Source organism: Giraffa tippelskirchi, chromosome 5 (assembly GCF_054371585.1).
Source record: "Giraffa tippelskirchi isolate mGirTip1 chromosome 5, T2T-mGirTip1v1.2.pri, whole genome shotgun sequence".
NCBI lineage: Eukaryota > Metazoa > Chordata > Mammalia > Artiodactyla > Giraffidae > Giraffa > Giraffa tippelskirchi.
Window position 1 is genome coordinate 165,964,886 of NC_137279.1, and position 20,437 is coordinate 165,985,322.

Here is a 20,437-nt window from a genome sequence, read left to right on the forward strand (position 1 = left end):
GTTGTCCGAGTTTGAGAGGACTTTTGCCTTTGCAGGTCAATTCCCTGATCACTTATAGTATGATCTGTTTAGAGCTAGGCCTTGCTCGAGACAGCAACGCTCGCCAGCCTCAAAGTGGGGCTGGGGGATGGGGGGCCACATTGTATTGGGTTATTATTCTTTTTGCAAAGTGGAAAGTTCTGAGACTGTTCTTAATTTCAAATCATGAAAAATGACCCTGGACATAATTCTCATTACAGATGCCTCAGCCACTCATTTAAACTTTTGCCATAAACATTGATTCTGTGCCAGGCCCAGGGAGAGGAGAATGGAAAGGACACAGGGACCCTGACGATCTAGAACATGAGGCACGGAATGCCCAGGAGGGAGAGCCCTGGTTGCTGGGGGGGACTTGGAAATTGCAGGCAGACTCCAATTTTATCCCAGAACAGGCTGAAGTACTCAAATACTTGTGCTCAAAATACACATACTCTTGAAAGGCTCAATTTGCTCAACCATCCCACACACTGTTATCTAGCACCTCATATAAGCAAGGCATCATCCTGTATGGTCAAATTCAGGCAAGAGTCATGACTAGGTGGTTCTTATTTTAAATGAAGTCACTATATAATAACACTGCTACAAAACCCAGAATAAATATCTTCAAATTACAAAAGGAAAACAGATTCAGAAAAGGTGCTTACTGTAAAAAGGCAACAGGATTGATGACAAACACAGACCAAAAAGATAAATGCATGTTTGTTTGCTTGGGTCGGGGTGGGGTTGAGGGAGCTCAAAGAGGGCGAGTTGCACCTCCCACCTCCCGCCTCCATCCCTCCAAAGGCCTCTCCACTCAGGTCCCAGTGTTCTGTCCTGGCTCACAGGGTCTGTGTTCCCCTTCTGATCCTCGGCTCTGAAGATAGGTGGCCCAACCTGGTGCAGTAAAAAGTCTTGACCTTGAGGCTAAATTTGGGTTTCTATCATGGTACTACTTCACTTCCTGGCTCGGTGAGCTATGTGAGCACCCACCTCCCCATCTCTGGTTCCCAGTTTCCTCCTGAAGCAGGGATGACAGTGTGTACTGTGCACGGTAGGTGCGTGGACCCGGTGAGAAGCTGGATGGAGCTCGTGGCCCTCCACTGCAAATGCAGAGTCAGCCTTTGGGTAATATCCCCCTGCAGGCTGATGCCAGGTAGGCTGTAAGCCTGGACCAGAGCAAGGTGAGGACAGCTAAGAGAATCAAAGGCATGGCCCCGTGACACATCTGGCTGCATCTGTCGTGCTGTTGGTGGTGGCTCAAGGTTTGGGTAAAAGAGGATTTTTTTTTTTAAATGAAACAAAGATGAACATTTTTAATGATAAAAGATACAAGTCACAAAGAAGATAGACATACCATTAGACACCTTAACAACAAAGATAATAAAGCAAAAATCAGAAGAAATATAAGGGAAAAGAAAACCATAGTGAGACATATTAACTTTTTTTCTGACAATATTTTATCATGTGCAGAAAAAAAATAGCATCTTGAATGATGTCATTAATTAAATATAATAGATTTATATTTAATTAATTTATATTAATCATAGGCTTCCCAGGTGGCCTAGTGGTTGCAGGAGATGCAGGTTCAATCCCTGGGTTGGGAAGATCTCCTGGAGAAGGAAATGGCAACCCACTCCAGTATTCTTGTCTGAAAAATCCCACGAATGGAGGGAGAAGCCTGGCAGGCTACAGTCCATGGGGTCTCAAAAGTCGGACATGGCTGAGCACACACCACCATGTTAATCATATCCTACGCAATTACACTTAAAATTTTGTATCTCATACATTGTTAGTAGATTTCCATAGGACATTTAGAAAAACTGGCAAGAAGATAAACATTACTAAATTTCAAAAAGTAGAATTCTTTGTGCCTGTGATTCAGATATACACATGTATTATTTTTGAAATTATTTTCCATTATAGGTTATTACAATATATTGACTATAGTTTCCTGGAGAGTTAGGAATTTTATCAACAAAAGCTATCTTCAGGAGGTGAGTTCTAATGGCAGAACTGAGAGGGCCCCGTGGAGATCAAACTGATGGAGGTCTCTCTAGAAAAAGAGCAAGGACTTAAGCCAAAGAGACTTGACAGCTGACTCTGGGCTGGTGCTTTGGACCGCGACATCCTCATCTATCCAGCGGGTAGCATAGGCCCTGCCTTTGCCCCAGGACTGTTCTGAAACCCTGTGAGAAGTTGGGTGGAGAAGCCCTTTGGACATTTTGAAACACAGCCCTTTTCTGAGAAGCATCACCCTTATTAGGGCCACCCAGTACCCTCAGAGGCAGGGAAAACATCCTCCACTAATCAGGAAGCCTCACAGGGCATCCCCAAAGCAGGCAGAAAGTGAGGGGCCATCTCTATCTTTCACTTCCCTGTGACTGATATTTGACCTCTTCCAGCCTTCAAGCGCCTTGCTGCCTCCCCACAGGAGGATGACCACCTCCTTCATGGAGGCCTGAGCACTGACTGACTGCTCGATAAAAGGTAATTCTGCCCACAACGTTGGCATCTGGGGAGTGGCTGGCAGGAAGCTGAGCACAGCCTGGGCAGTCCTAACAGTGGCATGTGGACCCCACCCCGCGGTGAGGGAGGACCTGCCTGGCACCCGCAACCCTGCTCCATCAGCCTCCATTCAGCTCAGGCCTGGAGCAGGGTGATGCAGGCTGAGAGCTGGGCTTCTCCCAGGCAGGGAGCTGGCACACCCCGTGTGCCAGCACCTGAGCTCCAGGAGGAAGAGGTCACCTCTGTGCCCGGGGTCCAGGCTGAGGAGGGCTAAGGAGGAGGGAAGAAGGAACCACTTCAAAGCTCAGCCAAGGCCTGGGACCACGGCACCCAGGCCCTGACCCCTTCTCTGTGCAAGTGTTGTGGGCAGGGCAGTCACTGGGCCTCCCAAGAAGCCTGCTGTCCCCAGCGGCCAGCTCCGGCAGCAGATGACGACAGCTACGGGAGCCTCCTCAGCAGTCCCGCCTCCTGCACTGACGTCCCAGGCCCACATCACACACGTGTTGTTCACCACATAGGTCCCCGTGGTGTGGGAGGCCTCCGGGTGAGTCCCGCAGCCAGTCCGTGTCCAGCCCTCTCCCAGGCCACGGTGACCTGCCAGGGCCCCGGGACAAAAAGAAAGTTCACGTGAGGCACTGTGCAAGCTGGGCCCGCAGGGCACAAGTGAATGTCTGCAGGCCAAAAGCGCTCCTCTTCTTCCCCTGTCACCATGCCTCCTGCAGCTCTCACCATCCCGGGGGCCTTGGCAGCCCCCCTCCACTGCCCCCACCACACCCAGTCCGTCAGAGCTGTGGGCTCCTCCCTCAGGGCCCAGTATCCTGCACACTCCCTCCCTGGCTAAGCCCCACCACCCGGGCCAGGACAGTCACAGGAGCTGACCACTGGTGCCAGGGACCACCGCCCAGTGGGAGCTGCAGCCTGGGGCAGAGGAGGACCGGCTCAGACACTGGGATGCTAAGGGGCTTTCTGTCTGTCCTCTTCAGTCCTCATCAGTCTCCATCTTTTTAGGGTCTGATTCTAAAGCTGGGAAATCCAGAAACAAGTCAGGGCAGGAAAGAAGCACTAAGCAGAGTGACAGGACTCCAGCATTCTCAACTCAACCTTGCTGCTGGCCTGCTGTGTGCCTTAGGAAAGCCATACACCCTCTCTGAGCCTCTCAGGGAAAACATCATCTCCTCTCACCCCAAGATGGGGAGCAATGGGGCTAAGGGGTTCCAAGGCCTGAGATGCTAGACCAGGAGATGGGACACCCCGCCATAACCCAGCCACCAGGACAGAAGTTCAGGGGTGAGCTTGATGTCTCCCTGGGAGTCTTGGGCTTCCCTCCAGAGCTTGGAAGTTGGGCACGCACCCTGGCTACAAGACCTCAGAGAGTGGTCCTGGGCTAGAGCAAGCTTCAGTGTCCCTCTATGTGAAGTGGAAAGGGAGGCTGTAAGGATGAAACGAGGAAAGGCACACGGAGCCCAGCACAGTGCCTGGCACTGGGCAAGGGCTCAGCTCGTGTTAGGGTTGTGGTCACTAGAATCCCTGTGTGCCAGCTGAGGGGCCTTGCAGAAGGCACTCAGCAGGTCAGGGTACACTCCCCTTCACTGTAAAGTGGGACTCTTTAGGGCGTGCTTCACAGGTAGTGGATTCTATGGCCTTCAAATGGGCACATGCCCTGGAGTTTACCTGCTGGGTTATCTAAAGAACACATGGCCTTCCCATCGAGCCAGCACCCTGATGAGATGGCCAGTGGTCCGCTGGGCCTGTCCCAGCCTCTCCACCTCTCTGGACTCATCTTTCTATTGCAAAGCCATCCTGCAGCCTTCATCAGCCCCTCCTACAGCCGGCTCCTAACTTGTCACTTGCCCTTGGCATCTTCTTCCTCAACCTTCAGTGGCTTCCCAGTACAAACTCCATGGAAAATCAACTCTTGAGCCAGTTATTTCAGGCCCACTACCTGCCCCCTCCCTCAACTCGCCCCAGGACATCCCACGCTCCCACCAAGCAGGACAGCTCAGTCCCTCTACCGGTTTGAGGGGCTCCATCCCCAGATCCCCGGCAAGGTCCCCATCTATGACCTCCTGCTACCCACACAGGGCGTGTTTTGGATACAAGGTAACCCATCCACAGTTACCTATATCAAGAATGGATTTTAAAGCAACAGGTGATAACCACGATAGCACACTGTCCTCGCGCCAAGCTAAATGCTTAGCACCTGTCACCTTCATTCTATTGATGAGGCACTGGAGGCACAGAGAAGTTAAGTAACTTGCATGGGTCACACAGTGGATGACTGGCACAGCCAGGATTAAACCAAGGTCAGTTCCACTTTCAGAGCTTCTCCCTGAAGGGCCCCTCATGCACTGCGCTGCCTGTGGTTAAGTGCCTGCGAAGCTCCTGGCCTGGTGCTCTAGGTATTACTCATTTTCACAGCAACCCAGTGAAGCAGGAGCTACCCCGGCCCCTCTTAGGGAGGAGGAAGCTGAGACTGAGACAAAGTGCCTTCTCAGGGCTCCAGGGATGGAAGGGGTAGCAATGGCCTTCGCACCAGATAGCTGCACTCCAGCGTGGGACCAGCCAGATGGAAGCAGGGGCACAAGGAGCCAAGGATGCCTCCCTGGCCCAGGGTGGGCCCAGCCGCCTACCTGTGAGCACGTGGCCCTGCTGGGGGCATCAGGCATGGGTCTGCACACCAGCCTCAGCTGGGGAAGCTGAGTGGATGCTGCAGTTGGCTCGGGGTGGCAAGTAGCATCTGGCATTGGCCTAGACACCCTCACCCCGAAATGCGTTGTGGGCCAGGCAGACACGCCTGCCCTCTTGGGCCTAAGAGCCAAAAACAGAAACCTTGTTTTAGAAAGGGCTTTAAAACACAGGATGAGGGGGTTGGAGGGGACTAACTGAGACACCTGGTCCCAGCCCCTCGAACCCTCTCCAATGTCCCAGCAAGGGGCCAGCCTGCCCCTGAAGACAAGGAACTCATTCCTGTCCAAGACAGACTGTTCTGCAGATGGGCAGCTCTGAGTATTATAAAGTTCTTCTGGAGACCAAGAGTGACTTCAGAATGAAGATACAGGGAAATCATAGACCCCAGAGCCAGGACCCAGCCTGCTCAGCCCCGCTCCACTCTGAGCCTCTCCCATAGGCCCTAAACTGCAGGTTCAAGGACACAGTCAAGCACATTCCTGGACACTGTCTCCCAGGCAGAAATGGCTGCCCTCCCCTGTCCTCCTGGCCTAAGCGCTGCCCTTCCACCAAAAGGCCATGACCAGATGGCATCTGTGCCAGGCTCTCTGGCCTTAACCTCATGTCCCCTCTTTTGCTGGTTTGAGAAGATTTCTCAACTGCCAGAACCGTGGGAGGTCTGAGTGAAAAGGGCCCTGGAGACCACTGCGTGCAGAGGCAGCAAATCTCTGCACATGTCTGGTGCTCCCCTCCCCCAAGGCAGTGAGTCCCTGGCACACACACTGGCCCCAACCCCTCAAGGTAGGTGCTGCAATCCATCAAGCCTCATCCTACAGAGTCTCCCAGGACCCCTCAGCGTGGCTCCTTCTAGAGCACCCAAACTAAGTAACTGAGATATGCCCCATTTAACTTTAACTTGTAGAAGGGGCACTGGAGTTCAGAGGAGGAAGTAGTCCAGGCAGATCTGGGCCTGAAAGCAGGTACCCCCTCACACTCCTGTGGGAGGGCACAGGTCACCTCGATGCACTTGCCCCACCGCCTCCTGCCCCTGCAGAAGTTGGAGCAGCCTAGCAGCTCCTTGGGGAGGTGCAGTGGGCCTCAGTCATGCCATCCGCATGGGCCCAGAGTATCGACCACACGGTCCTACAAAGCAGCTGCCCACCTTCAAGGAGGCCCTGGGGTGAGGAGGGATGGCTGGGGAGGGGAGCCTCCATCAGGGCTCTGCTCACGGAGGACTCCAGATCTTTGGCTCCTGGTGGAAGAGAGGGGGGCTTCCCTGGTGGCTCAGCGGTAAAGAATTTGCCGGCAACGTGGGAGTCGCAGGAGACACGGGTTCCATCCCTGGGTCTGGAAGATCCCCTGGAGGAGGGCATGGCAGCCCGCTCCTGTATTGTTGCCTGGAGAATCCCGCAGACAGAGGAGCCTGGCAGGCTACAGTCCAGAGTCGGACACAACTAAAGAGACTTATCTCACACACATGGGAGAGAGGGGCCTTTAAGAAAGTGATCAATTTGCCCACTAAAACACATCATCAGAGCCCTGCAAAGCCCTTTCAGAGCCCATATTTGTCAATCTCTCCCAGTCCCCAGAAGCAGGCAGCTGAATCCTTCCTCCATAGATGAGGGAGGGGCCAGATTGCCCAGTCACACAGACCCCCCAGAGACCTCCCAAGCCCCAGCCTGGACTCTGCCCACCCTGCCATCCTGCTGACCTGCTCCATAGGTGCAAGGGGGTGCAGTGTGGCCACCAGGTTGGGGTTCCCGAGCTGGTTCTCAGGGAACCAGGCCTCATTGATGACATCTTTGGCAGAGAAGCAGATCAACTCTGCCTCAGCTCAGCCAGGGTGAGCTCCAGCTCGGTGGTCAGCATCATGACCATGATGCCTGGTCGTGGGGCAGGTGGTGAGAGACAGGGGTGGCCCGGCCCTCCTTCCCTATCTGGAACTCCTCTCCTGGGGCACACACAGACACCCCAGCACACACACATGCATGCACACACAGGGACACACCAAACTGTTCTTCAGAAATTAAACCACCTGCAATCTCATGCTTAAAAAACAGCCAGAGTATGACTCTCTTAATCCTGTTCTCACACCTCTGAGCCTTGGTAATTGCTGTTTTATTTGCCAGGTAAACTTTTATTCATCCACTAAACCCCAGATGATATGTCCCTCCTCCGGGAAATTTTCCCTGACCTTTATTGTGGGCAGGCACCTCCTCTGGGCTCCCTTCCACACAGCTCTGGCTACTCTGTGCATCTGCCTCCCCCATCAGACTGAATGACCTTGAGGGCACCATCTATCTGACTCATCTGTAGTCCCCGTGCCCAACACAGAACCCGGCACAAGGGGTCCTGTTGCAGACCCTGCCTGCCAAACGGGCTGTCAGAATCATGATGGCTGAGGGCAGCTACTCACCAGTCACTTGGGCGGCACATGTGTGTTAAATGATTCAGTTTGAAGATTTTTTTTTTACACACCACATCCGAGAACCCAACTGCCGAGGGTCTGGTGAACAGCTGCTACGTGAGGGAAAAAGCAGGAGGCCAGCAACCCCAGGCCTTGGGTCAGTGTGCCACACTGGGCCAGGCACCCCTCCCAGAAGGGCTGCACTGCATGTAAACTGGAGACTTCTGGAACCCGCTTTGTAGATGTGCAGTGGGTTCTGAGAGACAAGACTTACCATGAGCCTGGATCACTGGACTCCAAAGTCCATGCTTTTTCCTCCTGGCTTGTAGACATCTGACTCCCAGGGCAGGGCCAACTGAACAACGACTGTGCAGCCAGTGGGCTGACGGCAACCTCTGCAATGTCAGGATTTCGTCCACTGTGTTCTCCCGTGGAATACTCCTCCCTCCCTGGCACAGAGCAGCTCATTGATTGTACACTAAGAGAGGTAGCTCATGGCTGTCAGCAGGCAGCCAGTGGTCCCTTTCCTGTCACCTGTATTTGAAACGTGCTTTGGGAAGCTTCCTCATCAAAGGCCTCCCTCCTCCTTTGGGAGGTGGGAGCAAGCTTCCTTGATGCTCCCCTGGGGGACCCTGGGATCTGACCCACCAGCAGATGACCGAGCATAGGCACAGAGGGACATGATGTTGCCAGGCTGAGGAAGGGGGCACTGTCGAGTGTGCAGTGGGTGCTTCAGATGGAGGTGGGGAGCCAGGAAGCCCTGCAGGCATCTGGACTTTGCAACAGGTGGACCTGGAGGGCAGTCCCTGCTCATCCCACATCCTCCACGGCACCCTTCGGGGGTCAGCCCCACCTCGGCCTCTTGCCACTTGGCAGGGCTTTTGTCCCTCTTTAATTACCCCACACACACACACACACACTCACACACACACACACACAGTCACATACATACACACACTCAAATGCACACACTCACACAGACACACACACAGACACACACTCAAATGCGCACACACTCACATACACACATATACTCACATATACCCACTCACACTCACAAGAGTTACCCAAACCAGCTGTGTCAGCTCCTCCCTCTTCTCAGATGCACCCTGCCTTTGCCCTGGCCAGCTGACAACCAGACAACACTCAATGTGCCCCTCACCAACCCCCATCCCTACCCCAGAGATGCAGGGATCAGGGGAAGACAGAGCCTCTTCCACATCTTTCCCCTCATCTGAGTGCTTCCTGGACAATACCCACCCTTCCCTCCTCCTTCCTTCCTTTCTCTTTTGGGGCAGAAGGGACCATCCTCCTGTCCACAGAGGACCCCCCTCCTTGTGCCCATCAGGCTTCCTTCGGGATCTCCTGTGTCCACAATCTGTTCTCCCCCTCCTATCTCCAAGTCCCTCATCTCCTGTTACTCTTCCTCTTTACCACGTAAGATTTCTCAAGGCTTCTCCACCCCTAAAACCCCATCCCTCAAAATGGCCCTCTCTCCTTGACGCCCACTCAGCCTGAATGATACACAGAACCCGCTCTTTGCACCCTCTACTTCTCCAGCCTCAGAAAACTTGGAGTCTGCAACCACTACCACTGTGAGTGGACGTTAGGTCAATTTAGCAGTGTCAACATTTTGAACATGCACACTTTTGGGAGGGACCTATCCTTTTTGTGTGTATGCTCATTCGAAAAAAAAAAATTTACAAGAAAAAAAAATTTTTTAATGTGAGTAGCTCAGAACTGTATACAGAGAAAAGCCTATCTTTCTCCCATTCCTGACCACCCCCATCCTTCCCAGGGGCAATCCTTGTTACTCATTGTAGTAGGTCAAATAGTGCTCCCGCCAAAAGAACTGTACCTGTGCCTGCGTGCTCAGTCGTGTCTGACCCTTAGCGACCCTGTGGACTGTAGCCCACCAGGCTCCTCTGTCCATGGGATTCCCTGGGCAAGAACACTGGAGTGGGTTGCCATTCCCATCTCCGGCATTGGCAGGCAGTTTCTTTAACACTCCTGGTACCTGTGACTGTGACCTTATTTGGCAAGAAGGTCCCTGCAGATGTGATTAAGATAAGGATGACCTGAGGAGATCACCTGGGTTTAGGATGGGCCCCAAATGCGATGACTGCTGTTGGAAGAGGAAAGAGAGGGAGAGTTAAGACACAGACACAGAGAAGAAGGCTATGTGGAGATAAAGGCACAGATGGAAATGATGCACAAACCATGGAAAACCAGGAGCCACTAGTTCAGGTGATCAGACCTGAAGATCAGATTTAGCACCAGAATGGCTTGAGTAAAGAGGGTTCTAGAGAGAATGCACGCTTCCCAGCTGGCGGTAGTAGTAAAAAACCTGTCTTTCAATGCAGGAGATGTAAGAGACCCAGGTTTGATTCCTGGGTTGGGGAAAATCCCCTGAAGAAGGGCATGGCAACCGACTCCAGTATTTTTGCCTGGAGAATCCCATGGACAGAGGAGCCTGGTGGGCTACAGTCCATAGGGTTGCACAGAGTCAGACACAACTGAAGCAACATAGCATATACTCACAGAGAGAATGTGGGAAGGGAACTGAGAAAGCCAGAGAGTACAGACAGCTCCTTTAAGGAGTGAGTGAGGGGGTGATAGTCACTCAGTCGTGTCCAACTCTTTTGTGACCCCATGGACTGTAGCCCGCCAGACTCCCCTGTCCGTGAAATTCTCCAGGCTAGAATACTAGAGTGGGTTGCAACTTGCCTATAAAGGGTGCAGGAAAGCGGGTTGTGGTCAGAGAGAGTATGAGGCCAAGAAAGCTTTTTTCCTTAGATGGGAACTTGTAAAGCAAGCTTATGAGCTGACGGGAATGTTACAGCAGAGAAGGGAAGGAAGCTGGCAACCAGGAGGGGGAGAACTTCTTAGGTGGATCAGAAGGGGTATTTTCTGGTGCAGCGGAGACAGGGCAGAAGCACTTTATCCTAACAGGTGTGGAGGTGGAGAAGGGGGCAGAGGCGCAAGCAGCTGGGTCTGTGTGGAGTGGGAGCTGCTGAGGGGGTTGGGATCTCTATTTACTGCATCTGTTTTCTCATGGAAATAGGAGGCACCTGAGGAATGAGCTGGGAGGAGGGATGGGAGAAGGCTTGGGGATGTGAGGAGAAAGGAGAAGGGATGATGTCGTCAAGGCAGGGTCTCTGGGGGCTTGAGGGCATGGGGTCCTAGTGCAGGTCACTTAGCAGCGCTCTGCACCCCCCTCCCCCACCAATGCTTCTGTCTCCTTATCTGTTAAATGAAAATGATTATTAACATATTGGGCAGAGAAAGAAATGACAACCCACTCCAGTATTCTTGCCTGAGAAATCCCATGGACAGAGGAGCCTGGTAGGCTACAATCCAAGGGGTCACAAAAAGTCAGACACAACTGAGCGAGTAACACTAACGCTTTCATGCTCAGGATGGATTTTCTAGCTTCAATTCACCCTTTGAGGAGCTGCCTCATTTTGTACTGCTTTGTGTAAAAACAAAGACTATTGTTTACTGTAGAAAAAAATTTTTCTTTTAATATATTGGGCTGGGCCCAGAGAAAGGGGCATCTCCTGGAAGTTTCCATCTCCTTGCAAGCAGTGGCTGTGCCCATCTGAGCCAGCAGAGGGCGCCCAGCACCCAGCGTGAGAGCCCATGGCTAACCACCCAGGCCAGGCACAGTCCAGGCATCGCTGGCAGCATGCTCCAGCCCCTGAGATGCAGCAGACCCTGCCCTGCCTTTGGAGAGCCCACAGCAAGGCAGGTAAGAGCTCAGGCCTCTGTGATGAGAGACAGGAGGAGACGAGTTACATAAGGGAGAGAAAAGCTAGGTTCTGTGGAACCTGGTCGATGGACACTGAATCTAGTCAGGCTTCCTGGAGGAGACAACTCTGGATTTTTGGTCCATTTCTAATGGGGTGGCATGTCTAGTGAGCAGTGCATGGCCTAGTTGGGGACGTTGGGACAGGAGGCTTTTAATGTTTCCCTTGAGGCCAAGGAAGAGGTATGGCCCCTTCTGGTGGGAGGAGGGGTCCTGGGAGGTTCTGAACAAAAGAGAGAGGTGACCAGAGTGTCAGCCCCAGTAAGGCTTTCATGTGCTCCCCAAGGAATCCCCCTCAGGAACTACTCTAGGCTCGTCTCCATCCATGAGGCTCCCTACCCCTCCCCCTCTTCCTGCATGCACGTCATGGAGGAAATGAAGGCCAGTGTCCCTGGTCTCCTGCACCAGCTCCCTACCACGCTCTGTCCCTGCAGGTTTGAAGGGAGGAGATGTCCAGCAGGTTGAGGGGCCCGTCCTTTCCCCTAGCTTCCTCCAGGAGCTGTGCTCTGATGTTCTGTCCCCATCTTGTTCGCACCAAGGCTTGTGAGCCTCTGAGGATGCTCAGAGATCGTCCACTGTGAAGATAAATGAAATAATCAAAACAGAACACAGCCCCCTCTATCACCTTACGTGTGCCAGCTACTGCTCTAGGTGCTGGGTTACATCAGTGAACAAGACAGACACAGCTCCTACCCTCATGTTGCCCTCCATCTTGGAAAGTAAAACACAAAAAACCACTAAATGAAATGTGCAGTATGTGATGTGGTGACAAGAGGCATGGAGAGGAGAGAAAAGGGAAGAGTGGGGGTGCATTTTTAAACAGGAAGGTCCAAGAAGGTCTGCTCCAACGCTGCTCCTGTGACTCACTGCACACCCACAGCCTCCCTCGGACCCTTGCGCACTGCTCTGCTCACCCTCTGCAGCCCCGCTGTGCTTCTCCACTGACCCAAGGACCCCTGCTTTGGAGCTGTGGGAGCCCCAGTCTGTGAGAAGTGCAGATTCCTCAGACTGACCCCGAATCTCTAGGCACGTGCCCAGGAATCTGCATGTCATGAGCTCCCCAGGAGAGTCTGAGGCAGCCCCAAAGCATGCAGCCACAGATTTACTCCTTGAAGATGCAGCACTGCTTAGCGTGGTCCAGATTGCCCAGCTTCACCCTGCAGCCACCAGGCAGTTCCATGCCTCCATGCATGCTGTTCCCTTCTGGAACGCCCTTCCCAGCGTTCCTCACATGATAACTCTTACACATCCTTTAAGACCCACTCAGAGTCACCTCCTCCAGCCAGCACTCCCAGAACAGGCAGGCCTGGACAGCAGGTGGGGCAGGACCCGGGGCACCATTCTAATTCCAGCTCTGCCACTAAACCCATGGTGTGACCCTCGGTAGGTCATTGCTCCTCACCAAGCTCCAGTTGATTCATCAGTAAAATCGTGACAATAATTTCAACCTCACCAGGGAGATGTGAGGCCAAAAGAGATGACAGATCTGAAAATGCTTTATAGCCTCATCACATTAGACACACAAAGAGGGAGAAGGTGGATGGGAGGTGTAAATGGTTGGATGGCAGACCCCACCCCTACCCCCACTCCATACAAACATCCAACTGTATCATGGACTGGCGATTTGGATTCTAAAGACCCCAAGGGCATGCACTCAGTTGGCATCAAGTGTCCAGAGGTCTGGGGTGAAAGAATCCAAGGCAGCCCCAGGGCCCCAGGGCCAGGAGTGGAGACCAGGAGGAATGTGCCGCTGGCAGCTTCCCGACCATTAACCCTCACCCCCAGGCCAAAATATCTCCATCATCTGCTGGTCAGGGTGTTAATGGGGCAGGGAAGGCAGCCATCTGAGGCGGGAGGAGGGTCAGAAGGCCTGAAGCCCAGCCCAGCAGTAACCACCTTAACCCCTCCCCGGCCTTACATCAGCCACATGGTGCTGCTGATCCATTATGAGATGAGGAAACTGAGGCAAGGGCAGATCCTACAGGGAATAAAGGGTGGTGTCTGGCTCCCCTTCTCCAGACAGGGAAGATCAAAAGGTTCCCTGAGAGAAGTTCCTTGGTGGTCTCGTGGTTAGGATTCCGAACTTTCACTGCTGTAGTCCGGGTTCAACCGCTGGTCAGGGAACTGAGATCCTGCAAGCTTCATGGTGTGGTCAAAATTTTAAAATATAGATATTTTTTGGTGGCCTTGTGGTTAGGATTCCAGACTTTAAACTGCCAGAGCCCAGATTTAATCCTTGATGGGGGAACTGAGATCCTACAAGATGCATAGCACAGCCAAAAAAAAAAGTTCTCTGGGAAGAGGTGGGCGGCATTGGCCAGCTCCCCATTATTTCACTGGGAAAAACCAAGGCTCATGCAGACAGCTGAACATCAGAACTCAGAGGGTAAAATAGGCAGGAGAAAAGAGGAGGCTGGAAGGAAAGAGAGGTAAGAAAACTGGGGTTGCTGGGATGTCAAGCTGCTCCAAACTGATCTACATTCTAAAGGAGAAGGTGGGGACAGAGCTGGTACCCAGGTTCCTCACCGGAGGGGATGCTGGCATGAACCACCCTGATGGCCCAGCCTCCTCCCATCCCAGGAAAAAAATCCTGCTGCCCTTAAGTGTCCCTGGTGCTCTCTCTGCCCCTGCTTCTCCGGGACAGTTTCCTCTGATGCATCTCTGAAGGCACTGCCCCTGGGTGGAGATCTGATGAGCCAGCACATGTGCGTGGCTGAGGAGGGTACTGTCGGGCACACAGAACAATGCTGGCGGTTGTCAGGACAACCATGTCCCCAGCGGCACAGTGGTGACCCTGGGGACATTTGCCGAGTAGAGTGTCAACAGTGCTCCTTTAGTGTGATTTCCTCTGCTTTGTCCCAGGGTCACTTTCACAGAGATCATCTGGGCTTGTTGTGGGAAGAGATGACGGGGCTGCTTGGGTAAATGTGTTTACAGCCAATACAGGTGCAGCCTGACCATCAATCCCATTGGCAGCCCCCATTGCCTCTCCATCCTCCTGAGGCCTCAGGCCCATGTGGGTCCCAGAGCGACACTTCCTCCCAGTTATCTGGTCATTGGCCCTGGAGCTGGCTGAGAACCTGCTTGGCAGGCGGTTCAGCAGAGAAGGCCTGGGGGGCCCATCTCAGGGTGTTTCTCTTAGCATTTCCTTCATGGTTGCAAGACAACTGCTGCAGCTCCAGCCATTGCATCTGTATTCAAGGCCAACAAAGCTAATCATTTCTGCCTTGCTAATGAAGAAAGTAAAAGTTTTTTCAGGAGTGACCAACAAATTTCTTCTTAGGTCTCATTGGCTAGAACTGTCGATAGAGAATAGGATTGGGTCAATTATAGTTTATCACCTGGCTGCAGATATGTGATCCCTCCAAACAAAATCAAAGAAGGAGGGAATTAGCAATGTTTGCTGCTTTCTACTTTATAATCTCTCTTTTTATTAATTATGTATCATGAACATCTTTCTGCATCAATAAATACAGACTCAGGGGGATAGGGATAAAGGGGGAAATTGAAAGAAAGTAGAACGGTGGTTGCTGGAGAGCAGGAAGGGAAGAATGGGAGGTAATTGTTAAATGGGTGCAGTTTCAGTTTGAGTGATGAATAAGGAGACAGGTGGTGGAGATAGTTGCACAACCACATGAATGCACTAAAAAGCACTGAACTGTACACTTGAAAATGCTTAAGATGGGGAGGTGCGGGTGCGTTCCGGCGGCGGGGCGCGGGCGCGCGCGCCGAGGAGCTCCCCGAGGAGCCCGCGGCTCCCCGAGGGCGGCCGCAGTCCTCAGACCCTTCTGAGGCGCGAGGCGGGCGATTCGTGGTCCGAGGGCTCCTCGGGCCGCCGGGAAGAGAGCAGGCTGGAGGGCAGCGAGGAGGACTGGGCCGTATGGGTGAAGGCCTGGCTGGGCCTCCTCCCTGGGCAGGTGCAGGAGGAGCAGGCGCCCGGCCCGAAGACGCCAGGAGGTAAAGGAGGCAGAAACAGAGGCAAGGGTAAGAAGGAGAATGAATATGAAAAACGAGACTTAGTCTTTAAGGAAGACGGACAAGAATATGCCCAGGTAACCAAAATGTTGGGAAATGCACGATTGGAAGCAATGTGTTTTGATGGTGTGACAAGGATATGTCATATCCGAGGCAGCTTGAGAAAAAGGGTTTGGATAAATACTTCAGATATTATATTGGTTGGTCTTCGAGACTATCAGGATAACAAAGCTGATGTAATTTTAAAGTACAATGCAGATGAAGCTAGAAGTCTGAAGGCTTATGGAGAGCTTCCAGAATATGCAGAACTTAGTGAAACAGATGAAACAAATTCCTTTGATCCTGAAGATGATGATGAAATCCAGTTTAAGGACCCTGCAGATGAGGTTGAAGACATTGAGGTATCTGAATTGAATTCAGAAGTCTGAGGAACATGCTACAGTTTGAATTTTGGTCATCACCTGCCGAGAAGAATAAAATTCAGTATGAGTGTAGTTTAAAGCACACTGTGCCTTAAATAAACTATGGTTTATTTTCAAAAAAAAAAAGAAGATGCTTAAGATGGTAAGTTTTATGTTATGGGTATTTTACCACAATAAAAATAAGTACAGACTTAGTCATTTGATAACTACTGAGGTCAGTACCAAGGACACAATATTAAACATAATAAACAAAGAACTGGCCTTCATGGGGCTTAGCATCAGATGAGAAATGCAGAAAGTCATCCCCGAAATTCACAAGTACAATGATCCCACATGCTACCAAGGAGAGGTCAGGGAAAGGGATGTGAGTCAACCAGGAGGGTCCCCATTTTAATGGCCATGTACCATTCCCTCGCAAAGCTGTAGCATCATTATTTCAACAGTTCTCCTATTGCTGGAGATTTAGATTCTTTCCATGTTTGAGCTATTATAAACACTGCCACAGTAAACACCTCCGTAAGTACATCTCGATGTGTCTGTTTCCTTAGGATAAGTTCCCTCCTGTGGAAGTGCAGAATCTCAGGCACCCATGTGCTGAGGCTCTTAGCATGGGCTGCCACATTCCTCCCCAAACCTCGTATCGTTTCTGTTCCCACCAGCGATGTAAGAAATTGCCCTGTTCCTCCACTTTGTGCCAACACCATCTGTTATTGTCTTTGTAAAATGTTGCCAATGTTATGGGGTGAAACATGGTTTCTTGATGTTTTAAAGTGCATTCCGTTGATCCTTTCTGAGGCTGACATGTTTTCATTTGTCTCTTTTATGGGGTCACAGATCTTTCCTGTGAGTGAGCTCCTTTTCTTTTCCTGTCTGATTTGTGGCGCTCTCTCTCTATGTCGAAGGATTGTGAGCTCTGTGAGATGTTGCCGCCACTCTTTGGGCACCTCTGCGTGTTACAAGGTCTTCCTCCTATGGAGACTGTATTTGTGTTTGTCCTCCAGCCCCCTGGGGCTCTCCCACTTGCTTTGGAGTAGCATCCACAACCCTTCCTGATCAAATCCCCACCCACCCACCAGTGTCCCCTCCAGCCATCCTCTCCATCCTAAGCTCCGTTCACATCTACCCCTGGTCACTCCTCAGCTGTCTTGGGGTGACTCAGGGCTTCCGGCCTTTCTCCAGGCTAACTCTCCCTGAACGAACCCTTAGGGAGTAGCTCAGGACAAATCTGAGACGATTTTACTGATTCTCCAGGTGGGATCAGACCCCGCTGTACCTCCCTCTGCCCAGCACTAACCACTTTGACCTGTCACAGTTCATTCTGCAGCTACCTCAGGGGAGTGGGGGCTCTAGCGGGATAGGCCTGGGTCACACACATCTCTCTACCCCCAGTGCCTGGCACAGAGGGTGGAACCAAGCAAGTGATTAGAGTGTGCTTACGAGTGAATGAAGTAACAAATGGATGACTGAATGAAATTGACCCCTTCCTGACTCCAGGCTGGCAGAACAGGCTCTAAAGCATGCAGTTGCCCACTTACCCACCACCCTAGCTAGGTCTGCCCTCTTCAGGGTTAACGTGAGGATGTGCAGGTGGCTTGGGAGTTTTCTCCATCTGCAGAATCACCTGTGGAGCTCGTTATCTGACCTGGGCACTTCCTGCGTCACTCAGACCCTCACCCACCCTTCCCCTGGGCTATCTCTGAACTGAACACTGTCTTGGACAGGGCTCTGGAGACTTGGATTAAAGCTCCAGCCTCTGCCACATGGTCTCCTGTTCTGCTGGGCTGGGCTTTAGTCAGCAATGAGGAATCTGGGGCTTTGGCTCCACCAAGCTTCCACTACCATCCACTCAGTTCTCCCTTCACGGTGGGAAAAACCTTTCACAGGTCAGATTGGGAATTGAAACCCTGCCACAGGCCACAAGCTAGCTTTCTTGCCCCTGATATGTGCCCTTCCATTCTCTTTTGCACCTACTAACTAGAATATGTCCTAACGATTCCCTTCTTCATGTCTCTCCTCTGCTCAAGAACCATCAGTGGATTGCACTTGTCCATCTCATGGAATCTGAGCTCTGCAGTAGGAATTCAAGATGCCCCACAACCAAGCTCCAGCCTCATTCTCTGACTCCGTCTGCCATCACTCTAGCCAGGCTAATCTTCTTCAGACTCCTGGGACCATCCTTCCTCCTTCTCTCCTATGGACCTTTGCCTGTACCATGCCTTCTGCCTGAGATACACCAGCCCCTTCATCCTACCTGTTTAATTCCTGACTTGCCACCCCCACCTTCTGTGGGTCTTCTTCCAACCATTTCAGTCCTTGATAATCTTTTTAAAAACAAAAGACTAAGCCCTTCTCCCCTGTAGAATTACCTGGCTTGCTTATTCGCATTTCAGACCACCCCAAACTTCTATGGGGGTTCTGGGGCACTGGGCCTTTAAAGACTCCTAGGAGAGTCTGATGCCACCAGCCCAGCTGGGTCCATTGACCTGCATTTGGGAAGTGCTGATTGTATGGTGCTTGGATGCCAACTCCAAATCTACTCTGGCTCCTGATGTCTACACACTGTGCACATTCCCCTCTTCTCTGCAAATGACGGCTGCCATTTACTGAGGGCTCAGCAGGCACACTCTGAGCACTCGATATGCATGATCTCGTCTAAACTCCACATGCAATTAGGTAGATACTGTTAGCCTCATTTTATTGATAAATAAATTGAGGACCAGAGAGGGTAAGTCTCTTAACGAAAGTCACACAGCTTTCCGGGGAAGCCCAGTTTCAAACCCAGGACTGGTTACGCTTAAGCCAGAGTTCCTCATCCCTGTACTATGTAGTCTATGCAGCTGGGCCACAAGCCTTCAGAGTGACCATGCAGTTCAGTTCAATTCGGGTCAGTTCCATCCTGTTCCACCAGCCCTATTGCCACTTGCTTTTGCTAAGTCCTGGGGATAGAAACATGGGTAGGCAGAGGTCCCTGTCCTTGAAGGACACCCCAGTCCAGGTGAGAAGACCGGCACACACACAGCTAGGAGCTGTGAGCAGTGCACACCCTTTGGGAAGGATGCAGAGGACAGGGCGGGATTCTGCCCCAGGAGGAAGAGCAAGGCCAGCTCAGACTCCAAGCAACAGCCTGCAGGGAAGATAGAGAAGGGGAGGAAGGACATTAAGTAGATGGGGTGGACAGACAGGTTTCCAGCAGCTACAGAACTGGAGGAAAGTGAAAGTGAAGTCGCTCAGTCGTGTCCGACTCTTTGCGACCCCATGGACTGTAGCCTACCAGGCTCCTCCGTCCATGGGATTCTCCAGGCAAGAATACTGGAGTGGGTTGCCATTTCCTTCTCCAGGGGATCTTCCCGACCCAGGGGTCGAACTCGGGTCTCCAGCATTGGAGGCAGACGCTTTAACCTCTGAGCCACCAGGGAAGTTCAGAACTGGAGGAAGCGGTGGACAAATTGGCTGAAAAGGGCTCAGCTCCAGGCTGAGGAGTCTGGCCTTATCCTGTGGGCATAGGGAGCCATGAGAGGTGTGGGAGCTGGGGTGTGTCTTTCCTGAGGACCAGCACAGGTAGACGCTCAGGGCAATCTTGCTGCCTGGATTGTTGGGGTGTGTTTCCTGTCCTCACCAGGGTTGGGATCACTTGGGACTAAAACTGGATGATTTCTGCCAGGAATGGAAGGCCCTACAGCAACACCTCCTCTTCTCCATTTAATCCTTCTCTGGGAGGACGGACATATTATTCAGGCTCTCAGAGTCTGTTTCCTCAGCTGTGAGGTGGGGGCACACACCAACCTTGCAGGCTGTGAGGGTGAAATGAAGGTGAGCACAGCATAGGTGATTATGGATCTTGTTACATGTGTGGACCCAGTGGCACTGGAAGAAGTGTGCACGCTCCGGGGTCCATTCTCCAGTCCCAGCCCAGGCCCTGGGATGCCCATCTCTCAGGGCTGGTGGGAGGGTCCCATTCGGGCAGCACCTGATACGTTGCACATGCGCAGTAACTGTGTTGGCTGCTCGTCTGCCCAAGCACAAGCAGTCCTGCTCACCCTCGCCCCTGCTCCTGGGACACTGCTGCTTTCTCAGCACGCTGCTCTCCTCCCCGGCCTTTAGCTCCCTGTTGCCTGGTGTCAGCTCCCCTGCCTCGAGCACCTGGCACACTGGACGTGTTCTGTACCCTTTGCAGAGAGCTTTCACACGCTTGTTCTCCCGGGCAAATCCACTCACCTACAGTCCTGTTTATTAGGGGGACAGAGTTAATCCCCACTGTGCAGTTGAGGAGAGAGAAGGAAGGACACAGACACTATTCAGGCACCTGTGATGTGTCGGAGGCGTCATACCCATTAATTCTTCACAACATCCTGAGAAGCTAGTAGTATCTTCCCCACTGCATAAACGCAGACGCTGAAGCTCAGAGAGGGGCGGTGACTTATCCAAATTCATACAACAAGGAACTGGCAGAGGCTGAGTGCAGACCCAGGTCTTTCTGACTCCAGAGTCTGGGATTTAGAGCAAACATATGCAATGTGGGGTTGACAGATCTGTCCCTCAGGGCCGTTGCAAGGACTAAATGGGGAAATTGGTGTGAGAGTGTCTGGCATTATGCTTAAGGACCAAGAGTAGAAGAGGAATCTTGTCCACCTCCAT

The 20,437-nt window shown here is 52.2% G+C and overlaps 1 protein-coding gene across 1 annotated transcript; it reads left to right on the forward strand.

Moving 5' to 3' along the window:
• The first annotated feature begins 6,305 nt into the window (after positions 1-6,305).
• LOC145505288 (uncharacterized) lies at positions 6,306-15,928 on the forward strand. The gene is made up of 5 exons (XM_081487015.1): positions 6,306-6,370; positions 6,913-7,091; positions 14,050-14,127; positions 15,087-15,550; positions 15,602-15,928. The coding sequence occupies exons 1-5, from the start codon at positions 6,306-6,308 to the stop codon at positions 15,806-15,808; spliced, it is 993 nt and encodes a 330-aa protein (XP_081343141.1). The 3' UTR covers positions 15,809-15,928.
• Positions 15,929-20,437: the final 4,509 nt, after the last annotated feature.

Coding starts and splice junctions, on each gene's coding strand:
- LOC145505288 (XM_081487015.1), top strand. CDS start 6,306: ATGGGCCCAGAGTATCGACCACACGGTCCTACAAAGCAGCTGCCCACC. Junction 7,092..14,049: donor GCCTGGTCGTGGGGCAGGTG/GTGAGAGACAGG, acceptor TCTCCGGGACAG/TTTCCTCTGATGCATCTCTG. Junction 14,128..15,086: donor CATGTGCGTGGCTGAGGAGG/GTACTGTCGGGC, acceptor AAAATGCTTAAG/ATGGGGAGGTGCGGGTGCGT.